Below are 24,427 nucleotides of genomic sequence, written 5' to 3' on the forward strand. Positions count from 1 at the left end.
ACACTGTTTTATTTATTTATTGCCTTGTCCTGTTGGAATTAGCTGTAGCTCTTAGGCCCTGATGCAGTTTTAATTTTTTAACTGCTAGCAGGCTTGGTAATGGGCAGTTCTAGTCATGACAAAGGGCCTAAGGGATTTTCTCATAGAGCCGCAGGCTTGCCAGTTTCTGAATGTCTTTGACTCCAATTAACTTTAATGGGAGTTGGGGATGCTCAGCACCTCTCTGATCAGGTTCCTAGGGAGCTGCATCCAGGTACCAAAGAAGCCTTTGTAAAAGAACTAGTGCTAGGCCCCTTAAATACAAGAGGGCCTAATTCTTATTTACATAAGGCTCCTTTACACTGCCAGAACAGAACAGCAATATTCCTAGAACAATGTAAAAGGGGCTTCAGGGCCAGATTTTTAAAGGTATTTAGGTGCCTAGTGGGAATTTCAAATGTGCTTAGTTGCCTAACTCCCATTGAAATCAACAGGGAGTCTGATGGGAAGAGGGCAGGTGACAACTCTCCAGAGCTTCCAGATGAGGCCTGGGAGAGGAATCTGCAAGAAGCAGACATCTGCTAGGAATATGCCTCAGCTGAGGGACCTACAAGGAGCAGAAGCCTGCTGGGCACAAAGCCCCAGCTAGAAGGGCTGCAAAAGACTGAGTTTGGAGGGAAGGCTATAAGGAAGGAGACACCCTGATAAAGGACTGGGAAGGTGTTTAACTAAGGAGGAGGTTTATATGGCTGCTGAAGCCCACTATAAACTGAAATGACTAATTGAGCCTAGAGAAGATAGCTGAAACGTTTTGAGTGTTATATTATAGCAATAAGCTACACCAGAAGCCGAGCAGTATTGTGGAAACCCCAGGATTTGTGATGGAAGGAGAAACTACTGCAAAGGGTGTTGTATGAAGTTCTATGTCTGGCATATAGTTGTTTTACTGGATATCTGACACTTACAAAAATAAAAGCATCCACCTTCGTTACTGTACAGCTCTTGACTGCCTCACATCATATGGGTTCCTCTCACTTAAGAGAGTTGGCTTCAGTCACTGTACTTGCTACTGAGATTAGCACAAAAGTAACTAATGCCTGTTACCTGGTGAAAGAATTGTTTAACATCATAAATTAAGTTTCCAGTAACATTGACATAATTCTTGTAGTGCTCTTTCTAAAACCTCTAATCTGTTTCAGGGAAGCTGGTTATATGTGAAGAACATGCGCCTTCTCCTCCCAAAGCACTGCATGGTGAAGTCACATTGCTGCTAATACTATGACAGAGACCCAGAGACTGAGGAGGCAGAGTGGTTCAGTTCAAGCAAAAATGTCTTAAAGGATCACAAACATTTAGGAGAACATAGATATGAACTGGAAGGTCTCTTAGGGAATTTGCCATCATAGATGGTTAAGAATAGCATCAAGAGGCAAATTATCTCTCTGGCAAAACCAACATGGATATGTCCTTCTCTTGCCAGGCGAAGCTGTCTATCAGCCAGGAGTTCAAAGGAGGACTGTCCCCTTTAGGAATTTGCCAAAAATTCTGTTGCTTTCATGCAGGCAGCAGCAGTTCGGAGAACTTTAATCCATCATTCAACTTTCATTATTCAAAATACGTCATCTTTTCTGTAGCAGCTTCATAACTGGACCCTGTCTGTAGGTCACTCAATACCACTCCATATATTTTAGACAACTTTAAACTGAAACCCAGTCAGCAGTTTCTAATTGTATTGTGGATGATGATATTAACAAAGACAAAACTGCTCCAGAAATCTAGGTTTTTTAAAAAAAGAAGGTGGCACACTTCCTTATCATGGAAGAATTGGATGCCAGATGGATGAACAATCATCCAAATCATAGTTTTGGTAAGTACTTTTCTAGGCACAACCAATGCATATCATGGGAGTACAAATGCATTGGGGTCTTTTAGAAAACAATGACGAAGTAAAGCAATGCAATAAAGGGTAAGTCCCTTGTGTCATCAGAACTAGGATTCAATTGTTTTAAATGTCCAGATTTGGTGGAGCAAAGGAAATCCCATTTTACAGTGTTTGCCATGGAACAAGAGAGAGCTTAAACAAATACAAGCCCCAATTCAGGAAAACAGTGCCATTCCACTGAAGTTAATTCAGTGCTTTCCTGAATAGGGACGCTTTAGTGGGTCGGGCTCCCAGTCAGGGAGCATCAAAAAGGGGAATGAGAGGTTAGGTCACTTCAAAAGAATATTAAAGGTTTTGTTTGGGGGAGTAGGGGACATGTTCCCTCATACCCCATTGGTTTGATGGTTTTGATTACAATCAGGACTCACAGTTTTAGGAAGAAAATATTAACCAGAAAAAGACTTTTTGCAGGTATGGAGAAGTAGTGGGAATAAACCAGAAATTGTATACTAGTAAAACATTAATTTAGGCCAAGCCAACCAACAATTTTTTCGCACAGCTCATAGACTATGCCATCACAGCCCTTAGCTGTACAGCCCTCGGGATAAATCTCCACATTAATTGGGAGAAGTGCAAGACTGGTGGACACGGGGAGGCAGATTAGATGCAACTGGAAAAGAAAATCTTTTCTTCTACCCTCTTCTCACCACTATCACCAGTGGGAGCACCCCTCTAGAGTACAAAAACAAGATGTATTTATCTAACACTTTCCTGCTCTAGACTGCTCAGGAGCTTGGAGGGAACCTGAGCTCCCTTAAATCCTACATTGTTTCTGTAGAATTAAAACTTTCACCTAAGTACAATCATGTTTCTGGACCTTATGGTTTTAAAAAAGCCTTCTATATGGGAGCTCTATGCAGAGCTGTCTTCCTGAGTCTAACAGTCTAAAACAGTAGCTCTACACTGGTGGGAATGCCTTAATAAAAGTCTAAGGCGGCCAATTTAAATGCCAGCTTTCACTCCTGATCACTTTAGCAGAAATATCGAACTCATCTATTTATCCACAATTATTGGACACAGTAGCAGAGATGATGGGGGTGGAGCAGGGCAGGGAAAGACGGCCTATATCAACTTAACAGAAAAGGTACAGTGCTATGAGCAGTGGAATCCTGTAATAACATCTGTTCTCTCCTTGATTTGGTAGTGGCTAAGCCTGCCCTCTAGCTAAAGTTCCATGTCTAAGAGAGAAGCGAGGGCAAATGGAAAAAATCACTGGGCTTCTTACCCATTGTCTAGGGAGATACAAGGGAAGGATTTTTCCCTGCAGTTTTCCTCTCTCCTTGTCAAGGATCAACAACTATGTACGGTAGTCCACCCTCATACTGATCTTCCTGCTGGCTGCCTGCTCTGTTCAGCATATCAGGGAGTTGGAAATGAGCTAGGATCTAGGCACATTGCAGCTGGGGAGAGAAGGAGCAGAGACTGCTACGGTCAAGGATTTGGAAAGGGGAACAGGAATTTGTTATGGCAAATCCTCCTCCCTGCCCAGATATGGGGCCGGGAAGAAGAGAATCTGCTGTCTAAAATCCCTCTGGAAGAATAGTTTTGTGGGTCTGAACTCAGGTAAAGGGGGAAGGTGGCTGATGCTTCCAAGAATGAAGCCCAGAGAGAGGCAACTGGAAGTTGCTGGGTGAGGGGGGTTAAAAGGTACTAAGGGTCAGATCCTAGAGTTTGCTATAGCGACTCTAAGCAGCCTTAGAGCTACCCTAGTAGGCCAGCTGGGGGATTCCACCAGCTCTATACTAATCTCTCTCAGCCCCCTCCTAGCCCCAACGTATGGGATGTTCCAAGAAAGGGAGGGGCATGGCCAGAGTACAGCACAATGGCACCTTGATGGCCATTACATATGATGAAACTTGCAAAAGCCTTTAGATTGGTCTAAATTTTGTCAGGGGTCAAACTGGCTCCTGGCAGCTACAGTGATTGGGGGAGACAAGGGGTGGCTTTAAAACCATCTTTCCCTTCAAAACTTTTTTCTCCAACATTTTCAAGTCCTCTCAACTCCCAATGGAGACAGGAATCAAACTAATGATTGAAATAAAAATTGCAGGTGTGAAAGAGGCTATACAACTGAACATAAGCTTTCCATTACAGGGATATTATTACAGGGATATTACCCCTACTATATTGGAGGATTTAAAAATTCTAGAGTCTCATTCTCTATGGGTTTTAGAGTAATTTCTACACAGCCCTATTGGATTCATCCCTATTAAATTCTATAGAGAATTATTGGATTTTCTCCTTTTTGCGATATATTATTTGTCATTAAGCCCAGTTTTGGTTTCACTACTCCAGGGGCTCTGTTCCCAAACATCAAAAGACCACTTAAGAACTGCACCCAACTGCTACTATTGCATGCAGCCCTGAACACTGAAAGTGCCTTCTGTAACCTCTTCTAGTAGCTGAGAGTGTGATGGGGGACAGGGAAACCCAGCAGAGTTTCAGATAAATGACAGCACAGTTACCAGAGGAAAAAGAAACAAAGAAAAACCTACCTACAAAGGCTACTGCTCCCAGCAGACCTAAAACAGTCACCTCTCTCGTTCCTTCCCCATCACCCCACCCCAAAATGTGTGTGTGGAAGGAGAGGTGTAATGTTTACATCGTGAAACAACAAATTAACCAAAAGTTTGAAACTGGCACCTAGATACTGAAGCGATGGCACATTAGAAAAGTGGTGGATAGGTTCTGAATTTAAAAAAAAAAAATGATGTAGCCAGTTAAAAATCTATGCTAAAGGGGGCAGTGTCAAATAATTTTGACTCTGCATTTGACCTACTTTAACACAGTTATATTAATCTCAAGGGGAAGGTCCTCCAAATACATACACATTTAAGATCCATTGCTATTGCTAAATGATAGAAAACAATCACTCTTATTTTCATGGGCCCTACACAAAAGCAATATTTTATTCTCTCCTCTGCCTACCTCCACAGAAGCAAGTAACAAAAACTGTTCCCAAAATCCAGCCAACAGAGAAAAACAAGAAAGCTGTGTTAATTTCAAGCTTCATTAGCAAATACAAAACAAAACCCAAGGACAAAAGTCATCATTTACCAAATGGAAAAGGAAAACAAAATCAATAGAGAAGGAAGTTTTATTTTAAGCCTTGAAGAGAATATTGTAAACAATGGTGAGCTTAAAAAAGTGTATGTACAGCAAGTATATCTGACAGTGGGGTTTTAGAGATGATAGTGTGCACAAGAAAGATCTTGTGGGATTTGTTGATAAAGTAATATTTACAGAGAAATATACAATGGGGGCATCAGGAGACTTTTATTTAACAAGAATATTACACAAATTAAATCCAGACCCTACAGTTTGAGAAGTTTCATTACAGGTGTGCATCTTGTTATATTTTAACAGAACAAAACCTGATTATTTTTAAAGGCAGTTTAACAACTGCAGATTTCCAAAAAAACTGGCAAAGTGTCCTGCTCCTGCTCCCATTGACGGCAATATAAGTTTTGCCATTGAATTCAGTGGGAGCTGGAGTAGGATCTACCAGTGATGTTACATTGCCTATACCTGCAGATTTGATCCTAGGTGTTAAGAAGGGGAGGGGTTCCTTCAGATCCTGCATTCCTAACACACCCAAGATTCCCAGTGAAGTCAACTGAAGTCTTGGGTGAGCAAGAAACAAGATGAAGGGTCAGGACCTTCATTATCATCACATATGCTACCACCTTCTTGTCAATGGCAAAAGAACAGGTTCTCCCCAGATGCCGTTGATAAATAAATAATTTAGTGACTAAGCAGAGATGACTCACTGGATGAGGAGGGACAAGGGAGTTCAGGCTAGCTCTACACTAGAAACGTTTTCTGGCATAGTAATGTCAGTGTGATTGTTTTGCAACATTTCTATACTGGCAAAAGTCCAGTTATATGAGCATAAAGATGCCTTTGCCAGTATAGCTTATTTTGTTTGGGAAACTGATACCAGTAGCAGCTATAATGGCAAAGCTTTTCTAGTGTAGACTAGGCCTCAGGTTCAAATCCAAGGCCTTCTTTAGGAGACTAGGCTGTTCTGTATCTTTAATTTGAGACACTCAAAACCAGACTGCACAAAGCACTGTAGGGAACAATCTTGCACTGGCCCCTGGAGATGGACTGGGTAACCAAATAGACCCTTCAGTTCATCTATGAATCAATACATCTTACCAGGATGAGAAGATGAGTAACAGTTTAAAATAAATGTATGAACTCCTTCCTTACCACACACGCTCCATAAAACTAAATTTAGGGTTCTACACCTGGCACCTCACACTTGCCTCCTCCTGAGTCACCCCAGCTGCTTAAAAGAAGTTCTGCATGCCTTTGAATGTCCAGTAGTTCCCAAACTAGGGCTCAATTATGCAATGGTGCTGCACTTGGGAGTGCAGGGGACTTCCACTGGGAGATTCCACACCCAGAATGCTTGAACGCTCAGGCCCTTAGATTGCAAGCATCTCTCAGAATGAGCTGCTGAGTTACTAAAATGAAATGTAGCACTGCTGTAAATTGAGATGTTCCTTTTTTAAACCTCTATTTTCAGCAGCAATATTTCCCAGAACTGGTAAAGCCAAAACTTGTTTCACTCTATAGAAAAGATACATCAATACTCCTTCCAGCCTGGACACAAAAACCAATAACAAGAATTCAGCCTTTGGGTCTGTTCTTTGCTTTTTCAACAGTATATTTGTTCGGATTTGTGCCTACCACAGTAAAGCAAATAAGCTTTAAATATCTAACAGGGAAACAGTACCAAGAATTTAGGAGAAAGTAAACCAGAACAATCTTCACTTACCACATCCAATTTGCAAAAAATAAAAATACCCAGCACATGTATGAATGGCTTCTTTAAAGTAAGAGAGAGCAGAGTTGATCTTTATTTTCATAATTAAAAAAAAGTTTTTCCTTAAAGTAAATATTCAGTCTTTATTTTACATTAAGTGCTTTTTTTTTTTAATTTTCACGTCTTCACAAAATTGCTTTTAGATTTTGAAGTAAACTGTATTTTAAACAAAAATACTGTGCAACTTGAGCACTTCTTTTCTCTCTTAAATATTGAAATAAATAAAATAGTTGTCTTTTTTTTCAGTTTGTTTGTTTTTCAGTCATTTCTATTGTAGATCAATTCCAGTTTGACCTGGGTTTACACACACGCATAAAGGACAGTGAAATCAAGACGTTTAACAAAGAAAAGGTTTTCTTTGTATTGCACAAGCTTAGGGCATCCCAAAACTTCTGAGCAGGTGCCAGCAGGCTTTCCACAGTCCAGGCGCCTGTGCCAGCTGGGATGGGTTAGGCAAGGAGAGGAGAAATATCAAAGCATTCTGGCTTCTCTTGGCCGTCTTCGGAAATGGCTTGCTTGAAGGATGCTGGAGTCCATGAGGGCAGGACAGACTGCAGAGGGAAAGGCAATACAAAATAAAACTAAAAAACCCCAAACAAAAAAGCAATGCTTCAAAAAGAACAAAAGCAAAATCTTCCAGTTTGGCTCCCACTCCACTTCAACCTTCTAAAATATAGTTAGACAAAACTCAGTTTCCATTGAATGTGGATGTCCTAAATGAATACCAAGAGAAGATAAATAGGACGTGAAGGGGTTACACCCAAAAAAATCCCCAAACATTGTGAGCTTTTTCACTGTGGAACACGTAGTTACATTCCCCCCATTACTCAGCACCTACAACTGCTTCTTCACTAGCGGTTATGGCCTTTGGCTTATGAGATCCTGAGCTGTTTAAGTTATTATTATTAATCATTTATATAGAGCCACATGTGTATGGAAAGCAGGAACACATGTTCCCTACCCTGAGGAGTTATGTGATGCCAGCCAAATTTTAGAACTCACACATGTATGTGGTGGTGACAGCCATGTGATAATTCTGGAACAAGTGAAAAACTGAATATCACACCTGCACTCCACCCACTAGTTCATCTCCCCTGGGACTAACTCCTGTATTCCAAACCTCTGATCAGTGTCAAATAGCAACTACCAGAGTCTATCATTAAAATATTTCTTTCCTCAAAATGTGAAATCCACTCATCTCCCTCACCCGCAAAACTGCAATGGTCAGAAGTTCCAGGACAGGAAATATTCAGTCATGGAGCCGTGATGCATTTAAGAATCAAAGCCTCAGAAACTATTGGTGACAGAAAGAGATGCTGAGAGACCGGGGAGTTCCCCTTTCCTTCTGGACACACCACTCATTTCTAGTTCCAGTAAATTATGAGATATCAGGCCTTAAAATCATGAAACCTGAAGTTTCAAAATTATATTATAATTTCTCTTCTTTTTCATGATACTAAAGACAGATAGAGGGATATGAATAATAGTGCCACTCAGTTGTTTGAACTCTAAAACATTTCAAAAGTTTTTCCCTATGAAATATATATTTTACAAACACATGAATAATTACAACCTACAAATAAATACAAAAAACAGGAAGAACAGGGCTTATTAAAAGCGTCAATTTATGTTACAGTAAAACACATACTGGGCAGATCTTATTTAAGCAAAATTCCCGGCCGAGTCAATAAGACGTTTGCCTGAGGAGTAGGCTAAGCAAAATTGATTGCCATTAGCAATGAGCTTAGGCCAAAGAATTTGGATCAGGATCCACATTTTGAACATTCAGAGTTTGGGGGTATTTAGATCAAAGATTGTGTTTAGAGACCATCTCTAATGGTCATGAAAACAATTTACCAAATTATGGGACAACAGCAGGGGGAGAATATATTCATAACAGATGGTGTCCCAGAACTGGCTGGACTCAGCCACTGTCTGGATGCAGCTCTGATGTGTTCCACGCATCAGCAGGCAGCAATCCTAGCCTCTGTCTCTAACCAAGAACCAAAGTAAAGAGCTGTAAAATGGCAAATTTGAACTCAAAATGAGAAACTAATGTAAAAGCTTAAAGACGAAACAACATGGAGGTAGTTACTTATGACAAACTAAATATCGCATCCGGAAACAAACCAGCATCTCACATTAACTAGTGTATTTACAGTGCGATTTGACTGCAGTAGCAGAAACTAACTCAGAAAGCCCACTGCTGATCCTATTGAAGCTAATGGTGAAACTCTGATTTCTGTGGCAGCAGAATACAGGAGACACTAATTAATGTGAGATGCTCATTTGTTTCAGTAGGCGATATTTAGTTTGTTGTAAGTAATCCTCCCATAGTTGCTTCATTCTGATACAAGTCATAAAATCAGTAAGGAAGGGAGAGGGAGGAAAATATGAGCTAATTTCATTTCCATCTCTTCTTTGCCACTTGCCCAAATAAAGCTCATGCTACACATTTATTTCCTAGCCATTATATCAGCTAGGTCTGTGTTAATTCCCCACCCACTTATAAATCACCCAATCAGCAATATTCTATTTAAGATTTTAAACTGTCATCTTCCAGTTAAGCGGGCCCTTTAATTAAATACCAGGAGTTGGAGCATACCAAGAATGGCCTGGACACTCTACCTGGCCTTTCCTCCCACGGGTCAGTTGCTCAAGTGGTCCTGCACTCTCAAACTCCACTAGCCCCACCTCTAAGATTCAAGGAGAACTTGCAGGGGTTGGATCAAGAAGCTGTGGGTCTTCCTGCAAGTGTTCTGAGGCCCTTTGGTATGGAGGAGTTGGGAGGTGCTTGGGAAGGTGCCCCCACATTATTTAGGGAACATACAAAAGCCTGAATATAAAACCTGAGAAACAATGGACCCTGAGCTCCAGCCTGAGCCGCAACTTCAAAGCACGATCTATACAGCTAATTTTAGAGCCCTGCTAGCCCAAGTCTGTTGACCCAGGCTGGGGAGTTCGCTCCAAAATGTTGTGTAGGCATACCCTGAGGTTGTAGAGCATAACATTTCCCTCGGGTTTAAGAGATTATTTCTCTCCCCCAGCCTCCACACACACCCAATTTATGACCTGGAATTCAAGTCCATAAACTCTCTTTATGTCTTTTTGGTTTGGTCAGTGGCTTGTTTTTCTTGGGATACACGACTAGGACCATGCAACTCCCCCACCCCTACTGAGAAGTCTGTGGTGCTGGTGGTGTCAGGTGCTTCCTTTTTCCTCTGGCTAATTACAGCTCCTCTCACATATTCTCTGCCTTCAAACTGCATGTGATCTGACTCTCCTCTCCCCACTCCTACAAGAGTATCAATTAGCACCCCTGTGGACTTGCTTATGCTTTCATCTCTGACCTCTATGGCCAACCCTCTTCCCCTATTCTCAATCCCATGCCTCAATACCATTCAACACTCCTGGGTGTATTTAACTTCTATTCCGGTGATCACTTCCATAGTCACAATTATGGCCACTCTCCCAGCCTGGTTTTCACCAGGCACTGTTTCCTCTCCCACCACTGCATTTTCGTTTCCTCTCTGTTATCACATCTTTTGTTCAGCATCACTGTCTGTGACATTCAATCGCCAGCAATCTCTCAGATTCCTCTATTGCTCTCAACTCTCTCCTCCCTTCCTTGACTGCCCTGCACTCTGCATATTGACTCCATGACCACAGCCTTCAACTCCAGTTCTCCTTCATGCTCCACTCCTACACTACACTCTCACACTGCTCAGCCTGTCCTATTAAACCCTGAGCTGCAGCTCTCTCCTCGCCTTTGTTATCTTACCATAGCGAGCACATCTGAAGAAGTCCCATGACTACACTGCCCTCCTCCACAATACATTTATCCTTTCTTCCTTCATCTGTCAGGACCAGATCAACCCAAGGAGTGTGTGTACACACACACACACACACACACAATATAGCTACTGGGGATTTTGTACACTACTAATAAATGTTGGTTGGCATTTTTATACATGAGCTTATTGTGCACTCTTACTGAGGGCATTGCCCCTGCCCCATTGCCATTAAGGTGGGCACCTAGTGGCTACAGGCACAAATTGACATATATGGTCATCATAACTTTATTCATGAAAGTAAGCCATTATTTAATTCATTATTAATATTTGATTATCATCTGTATTCCACTAAGGCCCGGAATGTGCCAGGCACTGCTCACACAGGCAAAGACAAAATCTCTACCCTGAACAATTTACACTTAGACACTAAAACCTAGACAAATGGACTAAAAAGGACAAAGTTCCAGCATTTCCCTTTTCCTTGTTAACCCATCTTCCACATTACTCCCATGAATCTTTTCTCCTTCAAAATATATTCAACCTTTTTTTGGGTCTCTATATATTTAAAGGAACACTGTCAAATTTTAAAAAAAATCACAATTCTGTCTAAAAAAACCTTTTTTTTTTTTTTTTTGGCTACTATAATTCCAAGTAGCCACTATGGCAGTGGTCCCCAAACTGCCTCAGGAGGCACAGAGGAATGTTCAAGGGGGCACGTGGCAGGGCCCGGGCCAGCCCTCACAGTGGGATGGGCGGGGGTACCATCCAGCCCCACAACTAGCTCTGACCCCAGTCGTAACTCCACTCTGCCCCCACACCAGCTCCGCCCCAGCCACAACTCCACTCTGCCCCCTGCTCCACCCCAACCCAGCTCCAGCCCCAGCTGCAGATGCTCCTCCCCCCTGCTCCACCAGCAGACCAACTCAGCCTCTAGCCTCAGCTCCTCCACCATCCCCAGTTCTGCTCCAGCTCCACCTTCAACCTGGCTGTGCAGTAATGGGAGTGGGGGGCGTGGACAGATTCCATTACTGGTAAGGGGGGGCTTCCATTACTGGTAAGGGGGGGCACAACAGGATAAGTTTGGCACCACTGCCCTATAGTATGATAACTGTAGCAGAAGGATATAAGAAATAACATTTTCTTCTCAACGTATTTTTTTAAGTTTGTTTACTTTGTGCATTTGACAGCACTTTGTGAATAAACAGTTCTACTGCTTCCTTTGTATAGTCAGTGTCCTCTGTTGCTTGTGTGGCCTTTAACACAGCAACAGGAGAGAGAAAAACATGTTTAAAATACAAAGTTACAAATGTGACTGAAAACCCATAAACATTAGCTGGGGTGGACAGGGAGAAGGGCAGGTGTAGTGTGAAAAAGTACTTTAAACTATTTTTTTTTAAATATATTAGATTTCAAGTTCATAGCATCCTTTTAAGTCTTCAGAACTACTGGACCAGATTCTGCTCTCAGCTACATTGACACAAATCCAAAGGAACTCCACTGACTTTATTGGTATTACTCTGGATTCATATTAGGGTCAGTAAGAAAATAATGTGGCCAATGTGTCTATTCAACTGTGGACTCCATTCCATTCTATCCTCCACCCTGACTTCCATTCCTTCAGTCTTCACATTTTAATGTCTGGATTTTAATATATATGAATAAAATAACAGATAGATAAGCAAAACAATGACTACAAGGCTATTATTCTTTCAGGGATTTGAGATAATCAGACAGCTCTGTTCTCGTGGCTCGCCATCAGAAGCAAGATGGAATTTAAGCTTTTAATAAACACAGAAGCGTTTCACAAACTGCAGACTGTAGAAACAAAATATTAGAAATCTATTCCATGTATTTGTTCAAACAAAACAGAATGATTATGGAAAGAGTGAATGTTAAAGTTCATGTTTCATTGACATAGTTAAGTCAAAATACCATTGATCTGACATTTGATCGATTATAATATGACTTGACACAGCAGTGGGAACATAGCCCAGTAGAATAACATCAGGAAAAGATTACCAACATGGGCATGCCTTAAAGGAAACTTTCTTTGGGTCACACATGCATTAATATATACTATATATATAAATACAGATTTATTTTGTAGTTTTATGCAGGAACGTTTTCTACAGTTCTAAGGGCAGATTCTTAATGGAATCCAGAAGTCAATGGCATCACTCCGGATTTACACCTGCATATCTGATGGCAGATTCTGGCCATTAGTTATTTCATTCCTGATGTCAACTATAAAGATGCACAGAAGCATCACACCCAGATGTTTAATAATAAAATAAGGATTAGAGTTTATGTTAACACTGGAATGTAGCAAAAAGGCTGAAGGAGCCATAAAATACCTGTTACAAACTGTGCTGTGCTGCCCCCGCAAAAGAAAGAGAGAGTAATGGAAACAACCAGCCCCTTTTGGACATGATTTACTCAAGAACTAGAACAATGTACACCCAAAGTCTACAGTGCATGCATGTGTTTCTATCATGAGTTCTGGAAACATGAACACATCACTCAAGCTTCCCTCTTTGCGTGAAACTCTGGCTCCACTGAAGACAATGGAAATATCATTGACTTCAGTGGGGTCAGGATCTCACCTTTATGGTTTATGTTGGCACTATAAAATGACAAAAATATATCCTTACCCCTAATCCTGCAGTCCTTACAATGAGAGCATTGCCTGCATTAGGACTGCAGGATGGAACCTACAAGCTTAATGTTTGGGTATGCTTTATTCCTAGTTATATGTATTGGGCCAAAGCCTGCTCCTACAAAACTCCCATTAAATTAATAGGGAACAGGATCTAGCCTGCTGTACATAACACAATCACAGAGTTTACTTTAAAGGACTTACTGATATAATAAAACAATAAATGGTTTGTTGAAAATCCACAGCACAAAGAGTTCACAGTGGCTGAACAACATTTCTGTTGGGACATACCTTTCAAATCTGTTGCATGGCTCCTCGGTCATGGGACAGCGCTGGGAGGGAATCACTCTCTTCTCCATTGCCCTCAGGACTTTAGTGAGTATTGCTTTGGTTTATTTCAAGAGAAGCTATTGAAAAACAACAGAAAGTGCCTCACAAGACACTACAGACAGAGAAAAATCTGGGCAACAAAATGTGTGTGTGAATTTAAAAAAAAAAAAAAAGAAAAGAAAAATATAGGTGAGGTATTTTTCCTTTTAATTTCTTCAATGATTCATTCCTCCAGCTGTTTTGTCTTTGCAGAGTCTGTGACTTGCCATTTATATTCCATCCCTGTGCTTGGAAATTGCTCTCCATGAGGTGAAAGGTGAAGAAGAGGGAAAAAAAGAGAAAAAAAGCCGCACGGAGTGAGGAGATGAAAAGGTTGGAGGGGAGGAGGAGGAGATCTCTTACGAGTGCAGAGGTGTCCAGAGGAATGATGGAAATGTGTTCCTCAATGTCATGGTCTTCAGAGCTGCTTGTGTTTTCAAGCTGTTAAGGGTGAGTGGTAGAGGAGCACGTGATGGGGAGTCACAAATTCCACGCGCTACAGTAAGTGCAAAATCTCACATTGCAGAAGTCATCAAACCACGGGCTTCATTGTCATCTCAAACAATCCACCCCACAGTGGTTTTTCTAGAAACAGTTCTAGTATCAAGTAGATGTCCATTGCTTTTTTATTTTTTGTATTTTGTATTTAAAAAGTCTTTTTTCTAATAATATATAGAATATATAAATAATAATAATAATAATAATTAAAAAATTATTTGGGTTGGGTTTCTGCTCTCCAACCCATTTGTATTTTTTGTGGTTTGCTGATATATATTAAAAGATGAGAAAATCAACTCTGCTCATTATAAAAAAAAAAAAAAAAACCTAAATCCACATTTCAGGTTTCCAGAGAGAAAGAGGGGGAGGAGAAAGGAAACAAATTAAAATGAAAAAATAAAAAGTGAATCAAAACTTTCTGTCTCTTTGAAGTAGTCTGTGTTTTATACGTTTGTGCTTTCAGTGTACACACCCAAAGGGGAAAAAAAAGGGATCTAAATTTAAAAAAAAAAAAAGTAGTAATAATAATCATAGTAGTAAAAAGGATAGAAAATCGCTCAAAGAGTTTCTGTGTCTGTTTAGTTATTTTAGCAGCCACCCTTTTTATTTGTAGAGGGAGAGCTGCTACCATGGCCGCCTCCTCGGCTCAAGAGAGGCTCTTCCGCATCATCCTCATCAAAGCCGTGAAAGGTCGAGGTGTCACTTTCCGATGTGGAACCGAACAAGTCCTCCGTAGTGCGTGCTGGCGCTGCTTCCTCCTTCCTGCCTTCTCTTCCCAAATGAGCTGACATGTATGATGAATATATCAGCACATGGGTTAAGCAACAGGCATCATCATTATTTTTTAAATCATCATAATTATCAAACAATGCAGACTATAAACCTGGTAGGTGTGTGTGTGCCCACAAATCAACAACAACATAGGATAGTAGAATAGCAGTAAGAAAAGGTAAAAAGGGGTTGGTTTCTCTTTTAAAGAAAAAAACCTACAATAACACAGATGCCCGTAGGTATGGCAGCGAAAGGGTTAATGTTGTTTTCCCTCTTCAAGAGACATTAAAACTATTCTCTCTTGATTACTTTGATCAGTTTTAAAAGACTTTTAGACCACATAAATAATTAGAAGCTGTTAGATTTAAGCACAATGATTGTCCTTCAGATTGGCATCAACTGTCATGAATTTACTGCTGTAGAATGACAACTTACTACGTATTTCATCAGTATTGCCATGGGGTGAGTTTTTTAAAAAAATCATCCCTGTCTCTTCCTGTCCCTGCCCTAAAGTAGCTCCTTTGAAGACAAAGTGAAAAACATTTTAAAGACTAAATATTCATTAAATTAATATATTCCATATTAGAAATTCTATGGAGTTGCTTGTGAAAAACAAAAATGAATCTACGCCATCTAGCAGCTAAAACTGCCAGAATAAAGAATGATCTGCTTTGGTCTAAGCTCGAAAGTTTAGAAAGTCTTTCAGTCCATTTTTTCCACATAGGGTAAGAAATCCTCAGCACAGACATCAGGAGCAACAAACAACAACAACAACAACAAAACTTTAAAAAGAGAAGTTAAATACTGAAATCTGTAAAACTGAACTTTTTTCTGAATCAAATGTGATATGTAATTTGCAGTACAGATGTCAGAATCCCACTTCAAGAAATGCAGGGGAAAATATGGCCCTTGAGCCCTAGGAAAATGAAAGCATCGTGTTTGGTAGGGGAGGTTTGTGGTGCTATTCAGAAGCACTAACATGATGATACACCAATTGTTTGGTCCCTTAAGCTGAAGGAAGCAGCTCTGTTGCAATTATACTGTATTTCCTAAGGAACAGACTTAGAATCAAATCCTGTACCCCAAAAGGAAATGAATATAATAAAAGAATCGGTAAGTAAAATAATCACTTCATAGGGATGTGATTTGACTGACTGAATACTGGAAAGAAACAAAAGAATGCACATGGTCTCTCCTCCATTTGTCTTTCATCACCAAGAAAAGTCATGATGGCAGCCACCAGTCATTAATATTATAGCTTAAAAATCTATGCATATTTCCACCATAGGCATTCTCATCACACATCTATCACACAGATGGAGAACCCTTGTAAATGACTCAGGCAGATGAGAATTTGTAAAAAGTGTTTTATGGAATTGTTTGGGGGGCTTGTCCACAGCTAGGATACAACAGCTACATGGGGCCTGATAATCTACTTTGCAATAAAACAAGGAAGCCAACAAACTAGTGTATCTCAGTCATGTTCTGAAGACAAATATAAAATTACCGTAACAAATAGCTATGTGACAGAACATTTGGATCCCCCTCATTGTGCAAGATTGGGGCAACGTTGAAATAAGTGAAACTGGAAAATAACACCCCAGGCAAAAGGGAAAATGGGAATCATTTTCCAGTATGTCAGTGTAAACAGTGTAAGCTTCTTCTCCTTTATTATGAAGCAAACACAAAAGCACAAAAAGACTCAGGTTAGTGTTTGCAGAGCACTTGTAGCAAAGCTCTTAGAAGACCAAGGGTTGCCATTGGTCCACTGATAAGTAATTGTCTTCAAAGTTCAGAACAATGGTAGAGGACATTTGTCATTTAGGGCCCAGTCCTGCTCCCTTTGAATTTGATAGGAATTTTAATATTAATTTCAATGGGAGGATGAGCAGGCTGTTATTTCAGTACCAGAACACTCTACATTATATATCAGCAATTATACAACAAACACTTTCCAGTGAATAAAGAGCAGAAGTAGCAGCAATTTTGAAGGTTTCAAATTTCAAAGTTTTCTTTTGTTTTCACTTATAATCCATGGCCTTCCTACCCCCTTTCCAAAAAATCACAACAATTGGGAAATTTGAATTGGGGATGGAATATGCTGTTTGTTGTTAGAGACCCCATTCCCTCCCCCAGCCAAAAATAACAGCTCAGCTGGGACAAAAAGAAAAAACAACCAACCACCCAGAAATAAAGACAGCTCAGGATGGGGAAAGATGCAACTGCCTAAATTTAAAAAGAGACACAGGAAGAAAACAGATAAATAAATACCTCTTTAAACAAAATTAATGATAGTCATCTTATAAGAGGATAATTCTTGACAGCTACTGCCATTCCTACCCTGTAATTTCCCCTCTCCTTCTTTTTTGGATGAAGAAATGCATGAAATGTGTAATCAATGGAAATGCTCGTCATGCAACTTTCATAAATCTTGAAAGTAATTTACATTTGTAATTACGGCATTTGAAGACAGAGCCCATCCTTTAACATTGTCATAGGATTTTCTCCCTCCATTTAAATAAGAACAAGTATGAGTACTTATGTTCATGGCAGCCAATAAATACAATATAGCATTATATAGATAGATACATAGATTAGATCATAATTGTCTTGTTAGCCCATTAGCAGAACAGAAACTTTGACAACCATCCTTCCCCACAAACAATAAGCAACTACCCCAAAACATCAGAAAGAGCAAAAAGGGAATCGCGCTAAATTGTTCATCTTAGAAAGTTGCAAGGAGAAGTCACCTACCCGAGCGTCCACAGTCTGAGCATGACACAAGCTCCTCTGGACAGCCACTTTTTTTGTTCATACTGGAGCCTCCAAGGCAGAAGTCACAGTAGTTGTTGGGAATGATAGCCCCGTCTGGTCCTTTCTGGGCTGCAGGCAGGTTAGAAATCATATTTACTTAAAGAGCACACACTATGTACATTTCTCCCTTCTCCTCTTCGCTGTGACATTAAGTTGATGACTTTGGTGACAATAGCCTTCCCCAAATATTTTCTATTAGGGTGACAAGCGAATTGTACAAATCACTTTCATTTTAAGTACATTACATACCAATGCACAGAGCTCAGGCTCTTCTGAACATCCTGTTCAAATGGGCAAGTCTGGTGAGCAATGTCCTGCTCTTCCTTAACATGCGGAGCGGTTGTGTTGATATTGAACAATCCTAAGTGTTTTACTTTTTTTTTTCTTTTAAAGAAACACTGTCAGCTTTAACATTCCATTTCTTACTCTAAATTTTTTACCTACACTTTTTGATTTTTATAAATAACTCTTAGGATTTCTATAACAGAAAGAAATTAGAGGGGGAAAAGCATTCTCTCTTTAGCTTGTGTACTTTGTGCCTTTCGCAGCACTTTGCATACAGTAAATGTCACCTTTTCCTCATATAATCAGTTAGTCCCTAATCCCACACTGGAATCTGCTAGCAATCCCTGTGTCCATACAGAATCCCAAATAAATGGGATCTCTGCTAAATGAACTACAGGCAAAATCAGAGCCTTAGCCAGTATTCTCTGTCATTTTTCTTTTGCACAGCAACCAGGGAAGAGAAGTAAAATAGAAAAAAATTGTAAAGACACAAAACACCAAACTCACACCAGGATTCCCAAAAGTTTCATGAACTGTTGACTGAACAGGTCTGTTCAGGTCATATTCACAGGTCTGTATCTAAATCAGATGCAGTTTGTCATTTCAATTAAATGTGGCTCGGTGTTTTCAACAAAGACTTTGTCTAAATACAGATTTATACCTACTTAACTAAATCAATACAAGACATTTTAAAAATGGTTTAAGGGTGTCCACACAAAGGTTTGCACCAGTTTAACTAAATCAGTTGAAAAAGACACCTTTCGTCAGACCACTGAGAGTTTTTGTGCAGAAAAGACCTAGGTTCCACCGAACACAAGGTTTAAAACCAAAAGAAAAGGATCTCAGAAATCCTGGCAAATTAACCTTCAAATTCCACAGGGTTCCAGTTCAAAACACATTTTAAAAAATGCTGGGTTTGGCTAAACAAGGTTGTGTTTTTCTTAGAGCCTGAGCTTGGGGGGGCAAACAACTTGGTTAGTTTTAAGAGAGAATTGGGCAAATGTATGAGTGCAATTGAATGATGGGGTTGCTTGTGATGGCAGGGGACAGGACTCAATAGAAAGGGGGCTCACTTCCAGTTTATGTCTTATTTTCCTAAAGCTCATGCTTCAGGATTTCAACTGGCCACTGACGGGGTCAGGAAGGGATTTCCCCCCGCCCGTCCCCCCCCATGTATGCTGGGAGGTTTTTTTATCTCCTTTCTCTGAAGCATCATGGATGGTCATGACTGGAGATGGAGCACTGAGCGGGATGGGCCAGAGGTCTGAGATGGCACTAAGTATTTTCTCTCTCTCAGGTACTTGGCTGGATGGTTCTATGCTCAGAGTCTAACTGAATGCCATATCTGGGACTGGGAGGGAATTTCCCCCAGGTCAGATTGTCAGTGACCTTGGAGAGTTTCCCCTTTCTCTGCTGCGTGTGGGTGCGGGTCACTTGCTGGGATAATCTGGGCATCTCTCATTTAATCATTTCCCTGTCATTACGGGGGCTTCTAGCACTGGTGCACCTCAGTCCCACCTATTCTCTCATTGTGGCACATAACAGCCTAGTCTGCTGTAGGTTTCATTGACTTTTGTCTCATGTTCATTGTTGAGTTTAGTGTGTGGGTGCTCGGTGGTGTTGGAGGCCCGTGATCTACAGAAAGTCAGACTACATGATGTAGAGATCCCTTCGGGCCGTAAACTCTGTGACTCCTGGAGTCATATGAATATCTGAGCTTTTATTTAACAACAACAAAAATGCTTCTAGTCCTCATGGTTACAGAGAATTTTTGTCCCTGTTATGCATTTCAAAATTAGAAATGTTTCAGCTGTACTTGAAAATGTGAACCACAGAGGCTCATAAACCAGAAGGCAAATAAAAAGAACTCCATATTTATTTTTTAAATTTCATGGATTTTATGCCAATCTCAATTTTTGGGGCTTGACTCATGATTTTTAAATGCTTGGGGCTGGCAACACTGCAAAGAAGAGGCCTAATTCTCCATTGCCTTGCACCATGTTGTAGTCCTTTATATTTGTGCAACTTGAATGCAAATTGCGTGGAAAATGCTACCATGCAATGAGTAGAGAATTCTCATTCGGTAATGTTTTGCACCTACTTTGCACAACAACCACACAAGTTGCAAGGTAATGGAGAATCAGGATGGAGGCGTTTGTTTTAGGTTGGGGTTTTTGGTGTTTGCTACTGGAAAAAAGCTAATGTAGTGCCCATCTTTAAAAAAGGGAAGGAGGAGGATCCGGGGAACTACAGGCCAGTCAGCCTCACCTCAGTCCCTGGAAAAATCATGGAGCAGGTCCTCAAGGAATCAATTATGAAACACTTAGAGGAGAGGAAAGTGATCAGGAACAGTCAGCATGGATTCACCAAGGGGAAGTCATGCCTGACTAACCTAATTGCCTTCTATGATGAGATAACTGGCTCTGTGGATGAGGGGAAAGCAGTGGATGTGTTATTCCTTGACTTTAGCAAAGCTTTTGATACGGTCTCCCACAGTATTCTTGCCAGCAAGTTAAAGAAGTATGGGCTGGATAAATGGACTGTAAGGTGGAGAGAAAGCTAGCTAGATCGTCGGGCTCAACGGGTAGTGATCAATGGCTCCATGTCTAGTTGGCAGCCGGTTTCAAGCGGAGTGCCCCAAGGGTCAGTCTTGGGGCCGTTTTTGTTTAATATCTTGATTAATGATCTGGAAGATGGTGTGGACTGCACTCTCAGCAAGTTTGCAGATGACACTAAACTAGGAGGCGTGGTAGATACGCTGGAGGGTAGGGATCAGATACAGAGGGACCTAGACAAATTAGAGGATTGGGCCAAAAAAAACCTGATGAGAGTCAACAAGGACAGGTGCAGAGTCCTGCACTTAGGACGGAAGAATCCCATTCACTGCTACAGACTAGGGACCGAATGGCTAGGTAGCAGTTCTGCAGAAAAGGACCTAGGGGTCACAGTGGACGAGAAGCTGGATATGAGTCAACAGTGTGCTCTTGTTGCCAAGAAGGCTAACGGCATTTTGGGCTGTATAAGTAGGGGCATTGCCAGTAGATCGAGGAACGTGATCGTTCCCCTTTATTCGACATTGGTGAGGCCTCATCTGGAGTACTGTGTCCAGTTTTGGGTCCCACATTACAAGAAGGATGTGGAAAAATTGGAAAGAGTCCAGGGGAGGGCAACAAAAATTATTAGGGGTCTGGAGCACATGACTTATGAGGAGAGGCTGAGGGAACTGGGATTGTTTACTCTCCAGAAGAGAAGAATGAGGGGAGATTTGATAGCAGCCTTCAACTACCTGAAGGGGGGTTCCAAAGAGGATGGAGCTTGGCTGTTCTCAGTGGTGGCAGATGACAGAACAAGGAGCAATGGTCTCAAGTTGCAGTGGGGGAGGTCTAGATTGGATATTAGGAAACACTATTTCACTAGGAGGGTGGTGAAGCACTGGAATGCGTTACCTAGGCAGGTGGTGGAGTCTCCTTCCTTGGAGGTTTTTAAGGCCCGGCTTGACAAAGCCCTGGCTGGGATGATTTAGTTGGGAATTGGTCCTGCTTTGAGCAGGGGGTTGGACTAGATGACCTCCTGAGGTCCCTTCCAACCCTGATATTCTATGATTCTATGATTAAATGAATACAGCAAATTGCTTACAATTAGATGGATGCCATTAAAAAGGGACTTTCTTACCCTCTTTACTCTTGCTCTATCCACCCCCTTCCCATCCTTTTTCTTTCCATTTATCTTATCTTCTCCTAAGTTAACGCACCCACATAAACACAGGCAGCAGGTAAAATAGACAAGGGAAGGCTAAACCTTCCTTGGCACAGCTCCTGCTGACCCGCCACCTGGGCCACAGTGGCCCTGCCCCGAGGCTGCCACTGTCTGCTGCTGCCTGCCTGCCGCTGCTCGCCATGTACCTCCTCCTCAGGCGTGGGGGAGTGAGGAGGGAACGCGGCGAGCCAGCGGTGGGCCGGAGGGTCTGGCGGGGGAGTGAAGTGGCTCGCTCAGCCGTGCGCTGGGGCTGGCCAGGTGCGGGGAGGCTGGCGGCTTGGCCCGGCCCAGTGTGCCTGGGGCTAAGCAGGCAGCTCTGGAGAGGCCAGTGGCTCAGCCTGGTGATTGGTGGGGTCGGGGCCTGTCCCATCCAGGAGATGGCTTGGCCCAGCATGGCCAGCTCGGGGGGGTCAGCAGCTCGGCCTGGCGTTTGGAGGGGCCAGGACCTGTCCCGTCCAAGGGCCAGCTCGGCCCAGTGTGGCCGGCTTGGGGGGGTTGGCAACTCAGCCCGGCGTAGCTAGGACTGTACTGGTGCTCGGGGTGGGGGGTAGCCTGGCGTGGCTGAGGTGGACAGGCCGCAGGGCTCCTCCAGTTGCCGAGGGGGGGATAGGGGCTCCGGCATGCAGGGGGCAGGGCCTTGGGCAGAAGGGGCGCAGCCAGCAGGCTAGCCTCCCCAATGCGGGGGTTCACCCGCCGCCCATGCACATAAACAAATAAATAAATGAAACTAACACTCCATTTGCTGCCATCTCAGAGTTCACTCTGCCTGTGTGTTCTACCCCTTCCCCCACTCTGTATCTGTCTTGTCTATTTACACTGTAAGCTCTTCAGGGCAGGGACCATCTACCACTCAGTGTTGGTACAGTGCCTGGCACAGTGCGGGCCCATTCTCGGCTGGCCTTTCAGCACTGCCATAATAAACAGGGGTAATAATCTTCACAGCATGGCAGTTCCTTCTATTGCCCTACTCACTTTCGGCTTGATCCAAAGCTCACAAAAATCACTAGAAGTCTTCCAACTGAATTCAAAGGGCTTTGAAGCAGGCTCTTTGCTTCCACTTGAGGCCAAATATTCCATAACGAATACCTAGAGGAGCATATCCTGAAAGCCCATATTTTGCAATGAAGAAAAAAAAAACGGATTTTTCTTAGAAAATATTACAAGCTTCTTTGTCTCAGACTTAGGCCCAGATTCCCCCTCCTGTACCTGTTCCCCACCGTTCACATCTACGTCCAACATTTGGCTGCCAGCTCAGTTCAAAGCCAGCCAATAACCCATCCTGTGTATTTCAAGTTTTCCCTTGGAGAACTCGATGATATATAATCTGAACCTATAGGGTAAGTGCCACTGTGCTTCTCTTGCTCTCTTTGCCCCCCACTGCTGACAGATCTCATCCCTCTGCAGGGCTGACATGTTTCCATAGCAACCAGAATCCTAGCTCCGGTTGCCTCTGGTCTTGCCACCTGTTATTACTTCATCTCTCAAGTGTAAGGAATTGTAGCATGTCCCCTTATTTTGCTGCTCAAAATGCATCTACAGAGAATAGACTGACTCAAGAAACAAGAAATTAAAATAAAAAAATACATCAATGGGAGTTTGGGGGAGCAGCTGCTAGAAGATATACTTCAGGAAAAGCCACCCTCTAACAGAGCAAGAAATGGATTCCCAGCTGGAGATGCACCCACTTCCACCTGGCTTATTCCCAGGTTTTAGTGAGAAATGGAGAAATTCATGGGGGTGGGTTGCAAAGGGAATGGCTCATTGCACAGACCTGCCAGTTTTTTAGTGTAGGGCAGAGCTCTGGATTAGAATAACACAAGGTAGATGGTATAATCTGTGGGTGTAGTGAAGGACAGGCCAAGTGGAGCTCAAATAAATTTTAATTCACTTCACCCCCCTTCCCTCTCTCTCTCACACACACACACTTTTATGTATTGCTCTCTCCTATAAACTATTTTTACAACTTTTTCATTAAAACTCATGGGAGGAAAAATGCAAGTCAAACAAAATGAGAGGAAATGGCCAGATTCTTTGCCATGCAAGCCTGAGAAGAAGGCTGCAGCATCCAAAGAGATGGTACAATCTGCACACACCCAGAACTGGCAACTCCCATAACAGCATTTTGGCCCCTGCTGGAATCAGTCTCGTGATGACACAAGAAGCTCCAGCCTTTGTGTGATTTCTAGCCCTGCTCTGTAGCTCTGATTGGCTGGTCTTTTCCAAGAGGTGGGGTAGTGGGAAAAGCAGTCAAATCAGACCTTCTGGAGGACACAGGTAGGGTTCTCCCATCCTCCCCTTATGAGCAGAGAGGAGTTTTTGGGTAGGACAGGGAGCATCTGATGCCATTTTCACAGGAACGGCTATGGGGCTGCAGACCATAATTAATTGATGGGCTGTGGGTGGGCAGGTGTGGAGCTGGGAGGACACATAAATTAATTGGATTTTTTCGGTTTGGGGAGAAGGTGTTAGCTCTCTGAGCCGTCAGGCAGCACTTTATACAAATTTGAGCAATTTGATCTCAGCTGAATCTTCTAGCAAGAGCTCCTGCAGCAGGGGGCCAAAATCATGTGATTCACTGTAAATCTGTAAGAGCTGGCAACATGGTAATTGTCCAGCACGCACTGGAGATGACCAGGGTGAGTTTAAAAATGAGAAAACAGACCAAAAACCCATTATATTAAAATCTCCTGGTTTCTGGGCCAATCTCAGGATTGGGAGGGATCTGATTT

The 24,427-nt window shown here is 42.1% G+C and overlaps 1 protein-coding gene across 1 annotated transcript in view; it reads right to left on the reverse strand.

Moving 5' to 3' along the window:
- Nucleotides 1-24,427, reverse strand: part of DPF3 (double PHD fingers 3) — a 205,527-nt gene that overhangs the window by 25,295 nt on the left and 155,805 nt on the right. The window contains exon 8 of the mRNA XM_054026168.1: nucleotides 17,598-17,726. Within this exon, the coding sequence (XP_053882143.1) occupies nucleotides 17,598-17,726 (129 nt within the window). The remainder of the gene's footprint in view (nucleotides 1-17,597; nucleotides 17,727-24,427) is intronic.

This window comes from Malaclemys terrapin, chromosome 4 (assembly GCF_027887155.1).
Source record: "Malaclemys terrapin pileata isolate rMalTer1 chromosome 4, rMalTer1.hap1, whole genome shotgun sequence".
Classification (NCBI taxonomy): Eukaryota; Metazoa; Chordata; order Testudines; family Emydidae; genus Malaclemys; species Malaclemys terrapin.